The sequence below is a fragment of the Arachis hypogaea genome, chromosome 14 (genome assembly GCF_003086295.3).
Source record: "Arachis hypogaea cultivar Tifrunner chromosome 14, arahy.Tifrunner.gnm2.J5K5, whole genome shotgun sequence".
In the NCBI taxonomy this organism is placed as follows: domain Eukaryota; kingdom Viridiplantae; phylum Streptophyta; class Magnoliopsida; order Fabales; family Fabaceae; genus Arachis; species Arachis hypogaea.
Window position 1 is genome coordinate 139,620,999 of NC_092049.1, and position 19,764 is coordinate 139,640,762.

At 33.9% G+C, this 19,764-nt stretch overlaps 2 protein-coding genes across 2 annotated transcripts; both read left to right on the forward strand.

The window, feature by feature from the left end:
• The first annotated feature begins 2,075 nt into the window (after positions 1-2,075).
• On the forward strand, positions 2,076-6,289 carry LOC112744664 (uncharacterized). The gene is made up of 6 exons (XM_025794356.3): positions 2,076-2,745; positions 3,079-3,115; positions 3,767-4,003; positions 4,094-4,141; positions 5,325-5,767; positions 5,859-6,289. Exons 1-6 carry the CDS (start codon positions 2,444-2,446, stop codon positions 5,929-5,931), a joined length of 1,140 nt encoding a protein of 379 aa, XP_025650141.1. The 5' UTR covers positions 2,076-2,443; the 3' UTR covers positions 5,932-6,289.
• A 2,669-nt stretch (positions 6,290-8,958) lies between these two features.
• On the forward strand, positions 8,959-19,762 carry LOC112744662 (DNA-directed RNA polymerase 2B, chloroplastic/mitochondrial). The gene is made up of 19 exons (XM_025794353.3): positions 8,959-10,201; positions 10,654-10,872; positions 10,966-11,099; positions 11,197-11,263; positions 12,335-12,393; positions 12,769-12,886; positions 13,038-13,151; positions 13,254-13,385; positions 13,473-13,889; positions 14,328-14,378; positions 14,501-14,571; positions 16,870-16,954; positions 17,157-17,309; positions 17,398-17,472; positions 17,590-17,679; positions 18,004-18,051; positions 18,328-18,442; positions 18,530-18,633; positions 19,011-19,762. The coding sequence occupies exons 1-19, from the start codon at positions 9,302-9,304 to the stop codon at positions 19,119-19,121; spliced, it is 3,063 nt and encodes a 1,020-aa protein (XP_025650138.1). The 5' UTR covers positions 8,959-9,301; the 3' UTR covers positions 19,122-19,762.
• Positions 19,763-19,764: the final 2 nt, after the last annotated feature.

Genomic DNA, 19,764 nt, shown 5'->3' on the forward strand with positions numbered 1-19,764 from the left:
ACGGGGATATACATACATATAAAATATAAAGTATTTTTTAGATAAATCGTAATGATATTTTGATATTTTATTGATATTAAAATATAAATTAAAATTTTTAATGTCTTATTTTAATTATATCAAGTATTTAAAATATTTTTTATTTTAATAAATAATAATATATACTACATCTAAATTTATTTTAAGAATATATGTTAAGAATAATACTCGACACGTTGACACGTGATAATATTTAAGTGTATCCAAGACGTGTATTTTTTATTTTTTATTAAGACACGATTGAACACAGCAGACATGCGTGTCGGACGAGTGTCGGTAAGTGTCGACATGGATACGACAACTCAGCAAAATGTCTATACTTCGTAGAACATGAGAAATAAGAATAGAGTGTACTAAGCTGGAAAATTGGACCATATTTTCAAGCAATTCTGGTAAGTAATTAGGCAGCCATGTATGTAATTGTAACCATTGCAGTGTAGTGGGGGCAAAGTATATCATTAAAGCAATTTATTGGGGATGTTCAAAGTTTAAACTCATCAGATGGACCACAATAATTGATTAGGCTGGCCTAAAATAATTGCTTTTGTTGAGAAAAGCAACTATCCAGAGTTTTTTTTTTTTTAAATGTAAAGTTTGGATCCCAAAAAGGGCCTACAAAAGTACTGGTTAACAATATTAAATTAGAGTTCAGTAAATTTCAAAGTGGGAAGCTTCGTTTTCTTTGTTTTATGCATTTTTTTTATTTTAGTGTTTCATAACTAAAAAAATTAAAAATTAATTCGTTACGGATCTAAATTTTAATTAAGAATTTATTGCTCTATTCATTAAATTGTTATATATATAAAATAAAATTTAAATTTTTAATATTTATTTAAATAGACGAATGAATTAATAATTCGACCAGTTTACTCCAAGTTGCATTTTGTTTGATGTATTTGGAGGAGATAATAACTATGCAGATTTCACGTGACAAATAAAATAATTGGGAAGCATGTTCACTTAATTGTGTGTCATGTCGGCTTAGACGGGAATTGCTAACAAAACTGTACAAAGAAATAATATGAGAAATATTACTATATTAGTATAATAGTATATGTGTATGTTAAATACTGAAATATAAGTGTTCTAGATATACTTATTTATACAGGGAAATATTAAACAAATATTTTTAATGAAAAATAGAAAATTGGTTCAATAGAATTTAAAAAGTTTATATATATTTTGGTAATTATCATTAGTTCATTTTATAAAATACTGATATGACAAACTAAATACTAACATAACAAATTAAAATATTTATGTAGCAAAATATATCACATCAACCTTTATAACTCTTTTAAGTGGTTTCACTATCAACTATCAAGTATGGCTAACCAAGTGAGGTAAGCAAAACTTTCTTCTTGATGCTGAAACTTTTGATAAGAAAATATAGTTTGGTTAGAAAAGTGATTTTTTTTAACTAATGATCAATTAATTAAATAGTAGATCAACAAAAATTAAAAATTTGGCTAGAGTAAGAGTAAGATAAAAGATAGCGAATTATTGGTTTTTCCAAAAAAACATCTCATAAAAGCAATATTAGCATTTAGTGAATAAATATTTATTAGATTGAGCTAAATATTTTAATAAAAACATTATTTAATAAGAGTATAAAAGAGAAAAACCTCAGGCTAAAATTTTAATTTTTTCAATACATTAAATGTGTAAACAATTTAAGAATATAATATTTAGTTTGCATTTTTATTAAATTTTTCATTTATAACACCCATAACCAAAAGAATTTAATTTTAATATATTAATAATATAAAATATTTTATATAATTATATAATTATATTTATTTTTTTAAATAAATATTTATATAATTAATATAAAAAATAATTATTTTAACTGATGTAATATTATATATTAAATTTTTATTAAACAAAAACATAAATTTTTATTTATTTGTGTTAATTTACTTTTTTTTAATGAAAATAAAAAAATTTAAATTTATAATTTTTTATGTGAGTATGAAAAGACTATACAATTTGAGTGGGATAGATATCAAATTATGAATAGAATGATGGATGTTGATGAAATTGACTAATCCACAACATTGAAATTTGAGATCAGCAAAAGAAAAAGGTTCAACACAACCCCTATAGGGACACGTGTCAAGCAGTAAGCAGGGTAAGTATCTTCCAAAAACACTCACTTGAGAGCCATGATCACCACCACTCTCTCTCTCTCTCTCACACGTGCTGCCTCCTTTTCCACGCCGCTCCTAACTCTCTTCACAGTTGGCCCCAACACACACTCACACCAAACCTCAGATATCCAAATTTCAAATACTATCAAATTCCCAAATTCGCCAAACCCTAACAAATCTAACATAACATAACATCACATCACAATCATCACGCACCAAAGCGCTTCACTGTAATTAGCTACCTACTTTCGTAAATGGGGGCGGTCACGTCATCGATGGCGGCCAAGTTCGCGTTCTTTCCGCCGAATCCGCCGTCGTATGAGGTGGTGGTGGAGGAGTCGACGGGGAAGGCGACGATGAGCGGAGTGTCGGCCAGGGAAAACGTCGATGTTTTGAAGCTCATGACGCGGAGAGGGAACAGCATCGTCGCCGTTTACATAAGGAACCCTTCCGCCGCACTTACGCTCCTTTACTCTCACGGCAACGCCGCCGATCTCGGCCAGATGTACGACCTCTTTTGCGAGCTCAGCCTCCACCTCCGGGTCAACCTCTTGGGGTCTGTGTATGCTCTTCTCTTCTCTTCCTCCCACGTGCCCTTCACGTGATCCTCCAATTATTATGCATCGTGAATTTGTGATGTGATGGGAATTTGAATTATTGTTGTTATTGTTGTGGTTGTTTATGAAATTGTTTTGGATTTTTGTTTGATTTTTTTAAAAAAAAGTTTCATTTTTATGTTTCTGCTTGCCATGTGAAGTTGTTTGATGTAGTGTGCTTATTTGATGTGATGTGATGCGAATTGAATGCTTGTTGCTTGAATTGGAATTATTATTATTATTATTATGGCCAATTCATGATTTGTTTTTTCTTTTCTTTTTTGTGGTTGTAGTTATGATTATTCTGGATATGGCCAGTCATCTGGGAAGGTATGCTGTTATTGTTGCTGTCGTTGTTGTTGATGTTGTTGTTATTATAATAATATTATTATTATTATTTGTGTTGTTGTTTTGTTGTTGGATTAGCTGCTTGTTTATATCTTAGCTGGATGTATTTTTTCTATTTTTGGGATTGACTTGGTTTTAATTAACCATTCTATTTAATGACGTGAGGTTATTGTGTATTTGGAAGTTTTGACCCTTGAGGCTCGAAGTACTTCCTCTTAGTTGACTGGAATTTCAAATATGTTAGCTAAATTGGATGGAGAAATTATTTACTTTTATTTTACGTTACCCTCTTTTTTTAGTTTACTTTTCTTAAAGGAAGAAATAATGGGAAAATTATAGAGAGTGATCACCCCCCACCCCCCGCCCCCCCCTTTTTTTTTCAATAAGCATCCTCTATTTAGAAACCAAAATTATTAAATTATAGAAGAAAGAAAAAGAGGATTCCTTCTTACAATCCTAACTTGATGGATTATTGGACATTATGTATATATATATTTCCGAAGTTGAAAGTAATAACAATGGAAAAAAGAAACAGGTGGATTAATCAGTGATCATTATGTGTAGTATAATAGCTTGATATTTGTTTTATGTGAATGGGAGAGTCAGTTCAACAATGTGCTATTTTCTGGACAGCCCAGTGAGCAGAACACTTATGCAGATATAGAAGCTGCTTATAAGTGCCTGATTGAGAACTATGGAGCAAAAGAGGAAGATATTATCCTGTATGGGCAATCTGTTGGTAGCGGACCTACCACCGATTTGGCTACCCGTTTACCAAACCTTAGGGCTGTTATTCTCCACAGTCCAATATTATCTGGCCTTCGAGTCATGTATCCTGTGAAGCGGACATACTGGTTTGACATTTATAAGGTTTTATCTCTATCAATGCTGAATTGATTATTCACAATGTTCAATCAAGTTTGCAACTTAGTTTTAATGATGTTTGGATGTTTGGTGCAGAACATTGACAAAATTCCCTTGGTAAATTGTCCAGTTTTGGTCATTCATGTGAGTATACTTGTTTTCCTAATTAAAAATTTAGTTGTGTTGTTGTGTTGCATTGTTATATTGTACGCATGAACTTACTATTATGTAGTAATTTTTCAAATGGTAATATTGATCCTTACGTTTAACCTTCTTTTGGTGACTCATCCTTTATGAGAATCTTTTCTTCTGCTATCTAAGTTGTAGGCCCTCCCCTTTTCGACTAACAAACTTTATGAGATTCTTTTCTTTTGCAATATGAGTTGTGGGCCCTCTCTGATTAAAACTAATATAAATTGTGTAACTTTTTTGTACATACATTCATCTTTTTTGATAATCAATTGCTTGAACCAAATCCAGCTGTATGGCTTTGTTCGTTAATATATTCCTGGTAGCCATGCTGATTACAAAGTTCATTTACCATGTTGTGGATATCCATTACTCCATTTGAGCTTTGTATTAATATTTCTCAATCATTATTAATGTAGTTACGGCAGTTGTGCTATATTTCTTTGATAGGACATGAAAGTGGAACACTATTATAATTTAAGAAATCTAAGAGTTATTTCTGGTGCTGAATAGTGTTCATATCAATGTGTTATCTGTATCAGTCCATCGGTTTAGTATTTAGTACAAAATACTAATGACCGATACTTGTAACATAAATGGAAAATGACAAAATCACTGCAGTATTGCATATCAATCTCCAGGGGAAAATGTGCTTTCTTTACTTTCCTCCGTTCCCAATCCTCACCTAAAACCTTCTTATTTTTCCTTCCTCATTCTCCTTCTTATCTCATCACCAACAGAATCAGATTCCTGCGTGCCTGCCATATTCTTTGTTTCAAAATATACTACCCTAATTGATTCCTACCCTATTAATGTCCCATCAACATGGTAATATGCTTAGTTGAGGTTCTATTACACATTGGCACGTTGATGCACATTTTGGAATGTACTTGTAGCCAACCTGAGCAAGTTTGGTACCAGTAAAACATGTTTTTCCTTCCATTCCTTATTAATAAGTCATGAAAAATTTCTTAATGTATCTGAAGTGAAAATGACTTTGTCAATATAGAATTAATGTAGTAATGAGTTAGAACACTCGTGTCATTGGTCAGCTGTTTTTAAATGTGTCTACTATTTGGATAACGCTATCAGTGTTTCAAGAATGTATATATATTAAGATGTACTGTTTATCTTTCAGGGAACTGCTGATGATGTAGTGGATTGCTCCCATGGGAAGCAACTTTGGGAACATTGTAAACAAAAATATGAACCCTTGTGGGTTAAGGGAGGAAACCATTGTGACCTGGAACTTTACCCTCAATACATAAAGCATCTCAAGAAATTCATTGCAGCTATTGAGAAGTCATCGCGACAAAACTCTGGATTGGGATCTATATCAGATCAACTAGATAAACCTCGGACCAGCACAGATTTTAGGGAGAAACCTAGATCCAGCATGGATCAAAGGGAGAATTCTAGACGCAGTGTTGACTTCAAAGAAAAGCCTAGGGCAAGCACAGACCATAAAGAGAGGTCAAGAACTGCAGATAAGAGAGATAAATCAAGAAAGAGTGTAGACCGTCCTGATAGGCCGTGTAATGGAGCTGAGTTGCCTGAGAAAGCTAGGAATAGCATTGACCGGTTAGTTTTGAATTATATTCAATGTTGCGAAGTCATTTTCTTTACCCTGATTCTGTTTTTGACACTGTTTTCTCTGAGTTATGGTTTGCAGTTTCGGAGAGATGGTGAGATCAGTTGGATTGTGCAATATTGATTGTTTCAGGCCCACGGCAACTCATGCATAAAAGATGGTGATAAAGCTTACACATTGAGGTTGTAATTTTCTCATTAATTATTTTATTGGTTGAAGGGTATGTATTGATGGGAAAATGTTCCATAATGTCCAATTTATTTTTCTAATGAAATAGATCAGAAAAGAAAAGAAAAAAAAAGGTAACTTAGCCAAGTAGATATTGTGCCACTAAGTCTTCCTTCTAGTTCATAATCTAACACCTCTGTTTTTGGCATTCTACCATGGACCTAAACGTAGTGAATTGTATTCTTTGGTGTTGATGAATGATGAAGCTATATAGAACAACGCTTCCCTCGTACAAAAGTGTAATTTTTTTAAATAATATTTGCTTGTTCGGCTTTTGCATATAATCAGAGTTACATCAACATTTTTCCTCATGTAAAACACATTGAAATCTGAAAACAACGCTTTACGCAATCATTTTCGGTGTATCCAAAAGTATTGTTTAATATAGTAGTATTTTCTATGAGCTTGTTAACTGATCGGTGTCAATATAACTTACCAGCTAATTGTATAGCAATTGACCAACTGTGGCTCTCTTCATTTTCTGTCTTTTGTTTTTTTGGTTATATGTTCATTTTCTGTTTAAACGATGCTAACAAGATAATCTTGAACAAAATATATTAACGTGCAAAGTGCAAAGGCTAATCTTAATGTTGTATTCACCGAACATTAATTCTTGTACATTTTATGAAAAATAAAACAAAATAAAATGGCTTGCAATTGTTTGTGATCTAAAATTTAATGTATAGTTTTTATCTGAAAAAAAGGAATAAAGAGGGAATTTAAGGTGAAGATTTACATATACTTGTCTTTATGTGAAGTTAATAGTTGATAATTGTTTGTGAAGTTTATAGTTGATAATCATTAGATGATTTGATATATTTGACTAAATTATCATCTAATAGTTTTTAACTATTAACTTCAAATGAAGATAACTGTATGTGAGTTTTTACCAGAATTTAAATCCAAGGAAGCAAACACGAAGGAAACAACAGATGAGAACAAATATAATACTAAATATTGCTTGTTCTTACTTGATAAACATTGTTTTGGGGATAAATTACTCGAGAACATTTAACAATTATGGTATATATAATTCCAAGATTAACATTTTTCAATTAACAATTATAACTCGGAAAAAATATAATTCTAGTAGGGGGCCTATGCCCTCATGCACCATAACTTTGGTCCATCCGTGGTTGGACCTTGTTTGAATTTCATTCAATGATCAATATTCAATAATATTCAATACAAATACACAATATTGTGTATTCTCATGGATTATGATTGAACACAGTACTGCATATTAAATGAGTACAAATACCTTTTTTATTTCTCTACAGGGATCCCATAAACTTTCTAGTTAATTGAGAATTGGACCAAAAAACAAATGTATTAAGAGCATATATGAACCAACCTATAACATATATAATGAAGTTATTGCCTTGGAAAACCATGCAAAGGAAGAGAGTGCTTCGATCAACAATTTATAGAAAGCAACTTAGCTTTATATAAAAGTACGTCTTAACAAATTGTTGTTTCTTCCTTTTTTTTTGGGCAAGTTACACCCTTACACACACATACTCTCTTTCCCTTCTCCATGAGTTCCATATATCAACTTTCTAATTATGGCGAGAACTTAAATTCGGTGCACCTTTTAGCAACGCAAACATAGTTGCCACTAAACCAAGCCTTGCGGTGCACAAATTGTTGTTTCTATATTAGTATTATCATTGATAAAGAGGCAAAACAAACAAGAAGTTGGAGTATTAATGGTAATGTGTGTGTCTTTTTTATTTTTTTGGGGGTCTAGTAGGGGTGTGTATGGCCCCGTCCGACCCGAAGATTCGGCCTGGTCTCGAATATTTTAGGGGTTAATTTGGTGTGATTTCACCAGGTCTGGGGTCGAGTAAGAGTCTCAAAAATAGACCCGGTCATTATTTCGGGCTGGATCCGGGTCAAGACGAACCTGACTTCGCCCGACCCATGTACACCCTAAAGGAACTAAAATAGATATATATGTTTTAAATTAATTTTAATATCATGTTATATTAATTATAAGTTTATTGTTTTATTTTTAATCACACTTGTTGAATAAAAAAATAGATCAAAGAAGCATCAAATTAGAATTTATGGATAAATTTAAATTCAAATATAGATATCAATTTTTCGGTAACAAATTCTTTCTTTATAAATAAGTGCATCATAAATAAGTTTCTTTATAAATTATTGTTAAAGCTTTTAAGACTCGGTTTTCACCCGATTTAGATCCAGTATAGTTGTGGCCCGAAAATATATGGGTTTCATCGGATTTAGGACCGGATTAGGATCTAAAAGATAGACCCGATATATATTTAGAGTCGAATCTGGATCAGAACAAATCCAATTTTATCCGATCTATAAACACTCCTAAAATCTAATAACAGTCAATGACAATGATTAGTTCCTCTTAAGAGCTTTATGCCCAATGATTGTTTTTGCACTGGTTTGGGCTACTTGCTTGATCCAATCGATTTTTTTGCTCAAAGTGACTCACACACAAGAATACAATTTATCCATTAAAATTAACTTTTTTTTAATCTATTTTTTTTAATCAAAATCTGTTACCCATTGATCTAGTAGTTAGTTTACTAGTCCGCTTAAATAAATGTCTGAAGTTCGAATTTTGTCCCTAAAAAAAACAACTACCAATATATTTGTATATAATAATATATATTATTTAATTTATTTTTAATATATATTTATATTTCATATTATTAGTTAATTTTTCTAGTTGATTTTAGGGGATATCTAATATGATTATAAAACTAATATATAGTTTAGTAGTAAATAATTATGTATTAATAATTTTTGTAGCTTAAAAATATTAAGTACAATTCTCTTATTGTAAAATGGTTTCAAAAGGTAATTCACATTATAAAATGTATAAATTAATATATAAATTACTTATAAGCATTTTTTTATTTTTTTTTGAAGTATTAAAAGAATTTGAATTTTGAAGGGATGAATTTTTAAGTAAAATAATTTCCTAAAATAAAAACTCCGTGTGATTCTAAAACCCCAAAGCCACAAAGGGTTTTTCCCAAGCACTAAAGAAAAAAAAAAAAAAAAAAATCAACGTCTTCCTCAAAATCTTCCGAACAGGACGAACTCAGAAACAAAGAACGAAGAATCAAGCTTTTAGCCTTTGAAGGCGGCGGCACTTTATATTCTCTCTCTCATTTGATATCTCCTATGAATTTCGAACCTCCTTTATACTTGTTCCTTCGAACTTCACCTGTTTCATCAACCCCGTCTTTTTCTCTTCACTTCAATTCCCATTCCCCTTCGCTTCTTCTATTCTTCTTCCCAGCAATTTGATGTGCAGCACCACCACAAGTTCCCTCAACAAGGGTCTCGATTTTAAATACCCTTTTGAAAAACACGTTGTTTTCCAGCCTGCCCATTTGAGCATTTCGTCGAACATGTGGCGGAACGTCGCCAAGCACGCACTTTCCGCTACTTTCAGGGGGTTCCACCTTCGCTTCCACCCTCCCAATAGCCCTGTGAATTCAATCTTCCAAAAAAGGATGGGAATTTTGAGTTTTGCAAGGAAACCAAATGATGTTGGATATGGCAAGTTGTATAAAGGGTATGCTAGTGTTGCTGAGGCGGTTTCTTCTTCCACTGATGTGGAAGATGATTCTCCAGTTCCATTTGGTGTCAAAGAATATGGTAGTGTTGCCGAGACAGTATCTTCAACTTATGTTGAGGAAGATGCCAGTGTGGTGGATGAAATTCGAGAATTGTTGGAGGAGATGAAGAAGGAAGAGCAGAGACATGTTGCTTCTTTTAGGTGGAAGCGTGATAATTCGAATAGGAGGGGCAGTATGACACAGTACAAGTTACAGGAGTTGAGAAGGAGGCAGGTTAAGATTGAGACCGAAGTGTGGGAGGAGGCGGCAAAGGAGTATAGAGAGCTCTTGTTGGATATGTGTGAGCAGAAGCTTGCACCCAATTTGCCGTACATGAAGTCTCTGTTTCTTGGTTGGTTTGAGCCGTTGCGTGATGCCATTACCAAGGAGCAGGAATTGTTCAGGCAGGGGAAGAACAAGTCAGCTTTCGCTCCTTACTTTGATCAGTTGCCGGCCGATAAGATGGCTGTTATCACAATGCATAAGTTGATGGGGTTATTGATGACTGGAAGTGAACGTGGAACCCTTGGCACTGCCAGGGTTGTGCAGGTTGTCTGCAGCATAGGTGATGCCATTGAACAAGAGGTAGGCATATTGCCTTTCTCTTGATAGTTGCATTGTCCTTTTATTTTGAACTGATTGCACAGATATCATGACCTATATAGTTTGAACTGTTTATTCATAATATTATGATTTCCTTTTAAAATGTTTGATAGTGTTGCTATATGTTAGTTCAAAGATAGAAACTCAGGCCTTTTGTAACACCCTTAGAAACCTATGGTAGTGTGGAGGAGGTGCAAAAGGGGATTTATTTAGTATTTTTTGGGGTTGGGGTTGTTGAAGCACTTCTAACTTTGTCAGGTAACTGCTGGCTTTTTTATCTAATTGGAGAAGGATGTGGGGTTTGTAAGTAGTATAGAGTTTGGATGGTGTCTGAACGATTAACTTCCTTAGGCCTCTACTTCTATTTCTGAACAACTGTCTTCCTATGGCCTATGAGTGTAACCTTATTCACTGCTTACTAATTTCTGGTTCAGGTTAAAATACACAAGTTTTTGGAGAAAACCCAGAAGAAAAAAGGTCGTAAAGGGAAGAAAAATGAAGCAGATGATCAGTCTGCTGTTGACCACAAAGAAGGGGAAAAGCTGCGGAAAAAAGTCCTTGATTTGATGAAAAAGCAGAAGCTTGTCGCAGTGAAGGGGATAGTGAAGAGCCAGGATGATGCAAAGCCATGGGGACCAATCATTAAGTCAAAGGTTTGAATAGCCTCACCTACATTCTCTAAATGTTCATTTTGCTCTTTTTTTTCCCCTTTTTCACAAGGTGGTATCCACCCATCCACTTCACAGGTAGGAAGCCGTTTAGTTGAGCTTTTGGTGCAGACAGCCTATATACAACCACCATCAGATCAATTAGTGGATTGTCCACCTGATATCCGACCTGCATTTGTCCATTCATTTAAAACAATGACACATGAGTCAATGTGAGGTTTAATCTCTGCTTCACATGCTTAAATTTAAAATTTCCAGCAGTACTTTATATTGATGCCCTAACTGTTTTTTAAAAAATAATTTACATAGGAAAACAAGCAAAAAATATGGTGTTATTGAATGCGACCCTATAGTTCTTAAAGGTCTCGAAAGAACTGTAAGTATATTCATCATCTTCTGTTTGTTTGGAAATCTTGAACTCAATAGTTCACCACTAGCGATATATTTAGCAGCATTTTTGTTATTGTCATTTGGTAGGTTGTAGAGCCTTTAGTTTTTAAAGGAGAGTTTTGTCATTAGATTTCTTTTTGACTAATAATTTAGTTCCTGAATTGGACTTGGGCTAGAAAAACTTTAAACATGTAATAATGGCAATGCCGGACAGGAATAACCATAAGGTGCAGATGAAGATAGGTAAAGACATATTAGGGTAGTAGAACTGTAGAAGAATGGAGGATATAAGTGAGAATCCAGCTACAGAAAAATCTTTCCAATTCATTGATTTAATGCATGATAATTTCATAAATAATGTTATACAGATAAACTGAGGTGCACATTCGATCCTCTTTGTAAGAAGGCTGTATAGCGAATTACCATGTTAGTACCTTAAATATCATCCTAAAATAAACTAAATCCCTGCTTCTGGAAAGATCCCAAACCTTTGGTTATCGAAAGTAATAGAGTAAGTGTGATTCTGATGAAAAGCTTTTATGGAGATTTGCAGCTTTTTCTGCCGTGTGGTTTTTTTGGTTTAATCATATGGCATATCTTTATCTTTTATGATAGGTCTTTATCTTTAACTCCACAAGTGTCATTCCTTGATTTGCCCACTAAGGGAGATCCCTCAAACATGATGGCTTTATGGCAAGCTTTGTGGTAGCCTCTTTGTGTTGGCACTTTGCTCAATGCACTTGGCATATCAGAAGTTTCTGTTTTAAGATATATTTTTCTTTATGTTTTGGCCCGTGGTTATGACCTATGATCCTTATTATATTCAGATGTGATTGGGTTTACTTCAGTAGAAAACTCACTTACTACTATACTACAGCTCTACTATATGTAGATTTTATTTCAACGAGTTCACAATAGTTTCTTGTGTTTTACATTGTGCGCATACTTTTGTTTGAATAACGCATCCTCTCCCTTCCTTGGGTTTTACATTCATTATTATTATTATTATTATTATTATTATTATTATTATTATTATTATTATTTGCTTTTTCAACAGGCAAAAAATATGGTCATTCCCTACATGCCTATGTTGGTTCCACCAATCAACTGGACAGGGTATGGTGACTTGCATCTTATTGTTGCCTTGCTTCCATTTTGTTTTTTCAATTCTATGATTGGTATATGATTTTGAAACCTTTTCTTTAAGGTAATAAATTGGCACCAAAAGATGGTTCAACTCCAACCAATGTAAAAACAATAATTAGCATGCTATTTGGTTTTCCTTTTGATGATTTTTTATGAGAAAATATAGCTCCATAAGCAACTGTCTTTTGCAGTTGGCTTCAAAATGCGGATCAAGATTTTTCCTTATGCATTATCAAGTTACAATTTCAATGTTCATAATAAGTAGGATTTACTGTTTTTCTTCGTTTGGCTGAAGGGCACACTTAGTTTTTGACACTTAGATTTTCCATTTTCTGTACTCAACAGTTATGACAAAGGTGGGTATTTGTTCTTACCCTCCTATGTCATGCGTACCCATGGAGTCAGGCAACAACGTGAGGCAGTTAGGAGGGCCCCTAGGAAGCAACTTGAGCCTGTATTTGAGGTCTGAATTATATGTACTACATCACCCCACCCAGCCACACCAGCACACACAAATGCACGATTGCTCGCATGCACAGTTACTCTCTCACTTTCCTTTTGTCTTGGTATTGTAGTATCTCTTAATGGATTTCCATACAAAACATTTTGTTTAGGCTCTGGATACACTTGGGAACACAAAATGGAGAGTAAATAAGAGGGTACTGAGTGTTATAGACAGGATATGGGCTAGTGGAGGACGACTTGCTGATTTGGTGGACCGAAATGATGTAAGTTAATCTGGTTTCTTCTTTTTGCATTTGGACTTGTGCTAATAAAAGTGTGTGGAGGTTGACTACAGTTTGGGATGGTTTATCAACTTTCTTTTGTAGGTTCCTTTACCTGAGGAACCAGATACTGATGATGAAGCTACGATTAAGAAATGGAGATGGAAGGCCAAATCTGTGAGGAAAGAGAATAGGGAGAGATATTCACAACGCTGTGATGTTGAGCTTAAACTGGCCGTAAGCTTGGTTGAACTTTATGTACCGATCAATTATGAATCCCCATTTATTTTGTGGTAACACAGCCATTTATTCCCGTGAGTGCAGGTAGCACGGAAAATGAAGGATGAAGAAGGTTTTTACTACCCCCACAACGTTGATTTCAGAGGACGTGCATACCCCATGCACCCACACTTGAATCACCTAGGTTCAGATTTATGTCGTGGTATATTAGAATTTGCCGAGGGACGCCCTCTTGGAAAGTCTGGCCTCCACTGGCTGAAGATACACTTGGCAAATCTGTATGCCGGCGGTGTTGATAAACTATCTCATGAGGGTCGTATTGCATTCACTGAAAATCATTTGGATGACATATTTGATTCAGCTGACAAACCTCTTGAAGGTAGTCGGTGGTGGTTGAATGCAGAAGATCCATTGCAGTGTTTGGCTGCATGCATAACTTTAGCCGATGCTTTAAGAAGCTCTTCCCCAGAAACATTCATTTCACATACTCCAATACATCAGGTATTTTCTTTGTGTAAATATAAGTTTGGGATATTGAAATATGCTAGGGATGTCATACCCGTGCTCAAACTGACCCCATTACTTAATTTTCCATTCTACAAACTCATGATAAATAATTGTGATTCATGGTTGAGTTATGGTGTGGGAATTATCCTAACTATTACAAAAGCTATCTTGATTGTTTGCCCAGCTGTTGCGGGAGATAAGACAGGATGCTTTTATATTGCTAGAGTAGAATTCATTTGCAGATTTAATTTGTTGATTGGTCCTCTTTATATGGGCGTACACTTAATTAGTTCATATAAAAATCATTATCTTTTTATGCTGATTCTTTGATGTTTGATATCCATCACCATTTACACTGTAATGCTCACAGTTATCATTATATGTATAATTTATTATGATTATGATGTGTTATACCATGATTTTCTGTATTAGGATGGCTCTTGTAATGGCTTACAACATTATGCTGCCTTGGGAAGAGACAAGGTAATAGGGCTTTGTGGCTTTGGCACTTTGTTTTTTTCGCTCTTCTAAGTTCTTTAGTCCCAAATATTTAATATCAAGTTGGAGATGTCTTCATTGTAATTTACAATTTTATCCCCTTCCAGTTAGGGGCTGCTGCTGTCAATCTAGTTGCTGGAGAGAAACCCGCAGATGTTTACTCCGGAATTGCTACTAGGTGAGTATTTCTGTGCAGTGTAATTGTAATTTACATGTAGATTCAAATTCAAAATGCTGAAGTGGGCATACATGTTTTTTGGATTGCGTTAGGGACTTAGGTATTATGGCGCCCCCAAAGTTCCAATTGAGTAGTACAATATGCTTGATGTTGTATTTAAGTGGAGTGCTTCTTCTTCCTTAACAGCTAGCTTTTAAGGTGTATTTATCCACTTTCCTTGGGTACTTAACAATGGTATTTAGTGCTTAGGTTGTCGGCAGCATGGAAAAGGCTACCTATAAGCTAGATTAAGATAAAACTAGAATGAGACCCGCGCGATGGACGGGACGGTAAATTAATGATAGTATATAATAAATATTAAAAATTGTTATGTTTTGTAGAAATAAATTAAATTGTGTAAATTGAAGTTAAATTTAAAAGGTGTTTTATTTTAAATAATTTGTAGTACAAAAGATTTGGATGTTGGAGTTATACAAAGTGACATTTTTATTTGGTGGTTTGATTTTTGCATTTGTTTTAGTTGATGGACTTAGTCATCTTATGTGGCGCTCGTCCTCCTTTTTTTGTTGGTTGTTAGAGTTGCTGCTTTCTTCTTTTTGTCGTAGGTTCTTGTGAAGACATGTTCTTTATGAATTGTTGAGTTTGATGCACTTTCTATTGTGTTATTTGGTTCCATCTTTGTATGTATGTTCTTCTTCCGAAGATGTGTCTTGAATTTATATGGTTTTCTTTCTCCTTAATCTCTTGATGGGGTGGTGCTTCAATGTCATTATTTTTTTTGAAATGTCATTAGATTTGAAACAGTTGTGCCCAATAAGTTTTTTGCGTCGCCATCAAATAGTACAAAAGAAGTTGTAACACTTTGATCTGAAACCTCTAATCGAATTCTGAACCTAAAATAAGTATCGAGTTAGCAACTAATAATTTGATAGATGAGATTATGAAAAGTATATAGAGTTACCTTATTGTTGGATATTGTGGTGTTTGATTACATATGCCACAAATGTAGTTTTTTTTTTTTTTAATATGCTTTCTTCCGACACTTTTTACATTTAACATAGTTTCATCCTAATTTGTCATCAATTTCGTTTATAGTTGCTAAAATTGTGAAGATCTTTTCGTATTCCAATATTCAATTTATGTTATCATTAGGTATATGGTATTTGACTAAGTATGAATGTATGATGCATGTTGTGATTTTTTTTGTCATACCTGATCATCAGATTCTCATTGCATGGCCATTAGATCTTGGATAGTTATTCGATTTCTAATCGTTCTGCTCTGAAAGAATGATGCTCTATTGAGTAAGTTTGAAACGTGCAGTTCGGAAATAAATTTTGTGCTAAATTTGATGTTATGTGAAGGAATAGTGATAAGAGACTTATATATGTAGTTTAAATAGTATGGAATTTAAATACTTATAATGTAAAATTTATTATGATTAATAATATTATTATGACATTTGTAATATGGATATTTATTACCTTTAGTGAGTTATTTATAAAAATTAATAAATTAATTGTTGCGGTTATAAATTTATTGTATTGTTTATAACGGTAAGATATAATAAATATAGGAATATGAATTCAATGTATTTGTAGGTTACAAATTTATTGGATTCTATTTTAGTTTTTTATTTGTATATTTTATTTTTTTGCTGATTTGGAAATAATAGTTGATTTGGCAAGAATTGAGTGGTTGATTCTAAAGTTGTGCCAAGTAAGCAATATTGCTGACATGGCATCAGAAGGAGGAAAGAAATATCTCAAAAGTAATGTATCTACTTTTATATATTAAGAATAGAAGAATAGATACTGAACACTAATAGCCGACAGCCACTTGGCTATGGGTCAGTGTGAAAAAAGTAAAGCCGCTGTGGATGTCGGGTCTCTAGGGCCGGTGAATTGTTAGGGACTTGTGTATTATGGGGTGTCCAATGTCCCACATCAAGTAATATGGAATGTTTGATGTTGTATTTAAGGAGAGTGATTCTTTTCCTTAACAACTAGCCTTTTTAAGGTGCAGTTCCCCACTTTCCTTAGGTACTTAACATATTGTCATAATTTACCTCTCCTCATTACTCTCTTCCGATAGACAACCTCTACTCCATACTACATTTGTTATGCTCTTTCTTAATCTGCATTTTATTTGTGTATATTGATCATATTCTGATATTTGCAGAGCTTAAAAAGAACAAAAAAAGGTTAAATTAATTTAAGTTTCGGGCTTGAAATTCCTCAGGGAAGAGAGGAAATGCCCAATAAACAACTCAGTCTTACAAATGTCATTTTCATGCAGAGTATTGCACATTATGCAAAGGGATGCTCAGGAAGATCCTGCAATATTTCCCGATGCCCTACATGCAAGGAAACTAGTTAATCAGGTTCTATGCCATCCTTTTGGTGTTACTTGGTGCATAAATGCAATCTCGTGTTTTTTGAAAGAATAAGTTACAATTTCATCTGGAATCTTAGGTTCTTAAGGCATTTGAAAATAAATTTTCTAATTAGCAATTATGGTTCATTTATTTATGTTTTTTGTTCTCGTGTAGAAGCTGATTTTGATCTGATCTCGTATACTGTTAGGTGGATAGAAAATTGGTTAAGCAGACAGTGATGACATCAGTATATGGTGTCACTTACATTGGTGCGCGGGAGCAGATAAAGAGGAGGTTGAAAGAAAGAGAATCTGGTTTAGATGATGACGAACTCTTTGGCGCTTCTTGTTATGCTGCAAAGGTGAGAGGGTGAAAATAACTCTGTATTATAGATATATATTATCCTTGTAGCATAACATGTATTGCTTGTTTAATCTCATTTCCTTCAGGTCACCTTAACTGCCTTGGAGGAGATGTTTCAAGGTGCACGGAATATTATGAAATGGCTTGGTGACTGTGCAAAAGTATGTTACAATCTTCCTTCTACCTAAATGTGTGATGCACATTCTGATTCTTGTTTCGTCCTTTTGTTGTCGTCGTCGTATTAGTAACAGAATTGGTATGACAATGACCTTGAATAGGTAATTGCATCTGAAAATCAGCCAGTCCGCTGGACCACTCCTCTTGGACTTCCTGTTGTGCAACCTTACCGGAAACTTGGAAGGCATATTGTAAGTATAGTAGAATTTCCATGAAATATACTTCTCAGGATATGTTTGGATGGAGGATTTCGGAAAGAAACAGAAAAAGAGTTTAGTTTTTTTTTTTTGGGGGGGGGGGGGGGGGGGAATTTAGGGAGTTACTCGATTTAATAAAGTTTCTACCATAATCCATCGTTTTATTCTTTCAATTTTTAAAAAAAGAACTTCAAAATATTGTTTACTTTAAACCTCAATTCGTCATCCCTTACAAAATCCTCCATGCCAAATATACCCTCAAATTCTGAGTTTATGGTTTTATATAGGTTAATGCTATTATTATGTGATGGGTTACAGGTCAAAACTTCACTTCAGATGTTGACATTGCAACGAGAAACAGATAAGGTAAGCTTAACATCATGTATAGATATTTGGATCATTTACTTCGGAGGCAATTAGATTTTATCTATTAACTATTTTATCCTTTGCCCAAGGCATCCCTATTGATTATAATTTATAAGAAGTTATGATATGAAAATAACACCAAGATTCAAAACATAGGGAAGCTAAATAACATTGAAACTATTCAGAAATTTGTACTCCTTCAATGACCTAAATAACAGCTTAGGATTTAAATTTTTAACAATAATATGAAATTGTTTTGTTCTATGAATGTTCTAGGTCATGACAAAGAGGCAGAGGACAGCATTCCCCCCAAATTTTGTTCACTCACTTGATGGTACTCATATGATGATGACTGCGGTGGCCTGCAAAAAAGAAGGCTTGAATTTTGCAGGTTTTTGCTAGTTAGGTTCTTTTCATTCAGATTTGATTTATAATGATTAAAATGCTTACAAGGAATGATTTCTGTTCATACATTTAGGGGTTCATGACTCATATTGGACGCATGCATGTGATGTGGATAGAATGAACAGAATACTCAGAGAGAAGTTTGTTGAACTCTATGAGACCCCAGTACTGGAAAATGTATGGTTTAGATGTTAACGTCATTTACACGATATGCTATTATTTTTAATCTCTGGTATTCTTGGGAATATTTGAGGGGAAATTGATTTTATTATCTTTAGTTTCGTTGGTATTTTCATACTTGCTTGTGTAATTAAATAGTGGATACTTCTTTTGGTTTTGTGCTTTGTTTTCTGAAACCTGAAATCTGGTTTGAATTTCTCAAAAAAAAAAATGACGGGAAAAACCATTCTATGTTTTTAGTAGATGGGGAAACTTATGTGACGAGATGCAAAGGTTGATATTAATGGTTAATTTATTTTATATTTGTATAAATAGCCTCTTTGTAGTTTCTAGGTTACTACTAGATCTGTTAACCTGTTTTTATTTGTGAGCAGTTACTGGAGAGCTTCCAGGGGTCTTTCTCAACATTAATGTTCCCCCCATTACCGGATCGGGGAGACTTCGACCTAAGGGAAGTTTTAGAATCACCATATTTCTTCAACTGATCTTTCTGCAGCCCTCTGTAGGGCATGGACTCTTTCTTTAGGGCTTATTGACTGCATTCTGAGTTATTTCGGCATGTGCATAGTAGCAGACAACAGTTCTTCCGAATGTGCTCGCGATACAGGCCGTTCCTCAGTGGCATTATATATCTTTGAAGGCATCCAGGGTCTTGAGGAGGACTCTTGTCTGGTATGATAATATAAATTCACCCGTTCCACTGGAATTTTTGAGGGTATATACCTTAACACCAGATAGAAGCTTTCGTAGCTTTTGCAACAACCATGATGCTTTAAAGAAAAAAATAGCCAAGGGATAAAGCTTGGCATTGCTAGTTAGTGAGTGTAGTAGTTATTGATTTCAAGAATTTGGGAAGAGATCTGCGAATAAGTTCAGCTCACAAGTCTCCATGAAAACTATGCCAGGGATAGTTGCAAGACCGTCTTTGATATCAAGAGAATAGCGAATGTGTACCTTAGATAAGGTTTTACATGTGTATTTTGTACCAGCTTTCTTTTGTAAATAACTAAATATAAAAGAAACATTCTTTTTTATTATTTTATAACATGTTTAAGATAATTTATTGTAGACATTATATGCACCAAAAATAGAAAAAGAATATATGAGCCCTTTTTAGCTCATGAAATT

Coding starts and splice junctions, on each gene's coding strand:
- LOC112744664 (XM_025794356.3), top strand. CDS start 2,444: ATGGGGGCGGTCACGTCATCGATGGCGGCCAAGTTCGCGTTCTTTCCG. Junction 4,004..4,093: donor ACTGGTTTGACATTTATAAG/GTTTTATCTCTA, acceptor TGTTTGGTGCAG/AACATTGACAAAATTCCCTT. Junction 5,768..5,858: donor GCTAGGAATAGCATTGACCG/GTTAGTTTTGAA, acceptor TATGGTTTGCAG/TTTCGGAGAGATGGTGAGAT.
- LOC112744662 (XM_025794353.3), top strand. CDS start 9,302: ATGTGCAGCACCACCACAAGTTCCCTCAACAAGGGTCTCGATTTTAAA. Junction 11,264..12,334: donor TTAAAGGTCTCGAAAGAACT/GTAAGTATATTC, acceptor CTTTTTCAACAG/GCAAAAAATATGGTCATTCC. Junction 13,152..13,253: donor ATTTGGTGGACCGAAATGAT/GTAAGTTAATCT, acceptor TTTCTTTTGTAG/GTTCCTTTACCTGAGGAACC.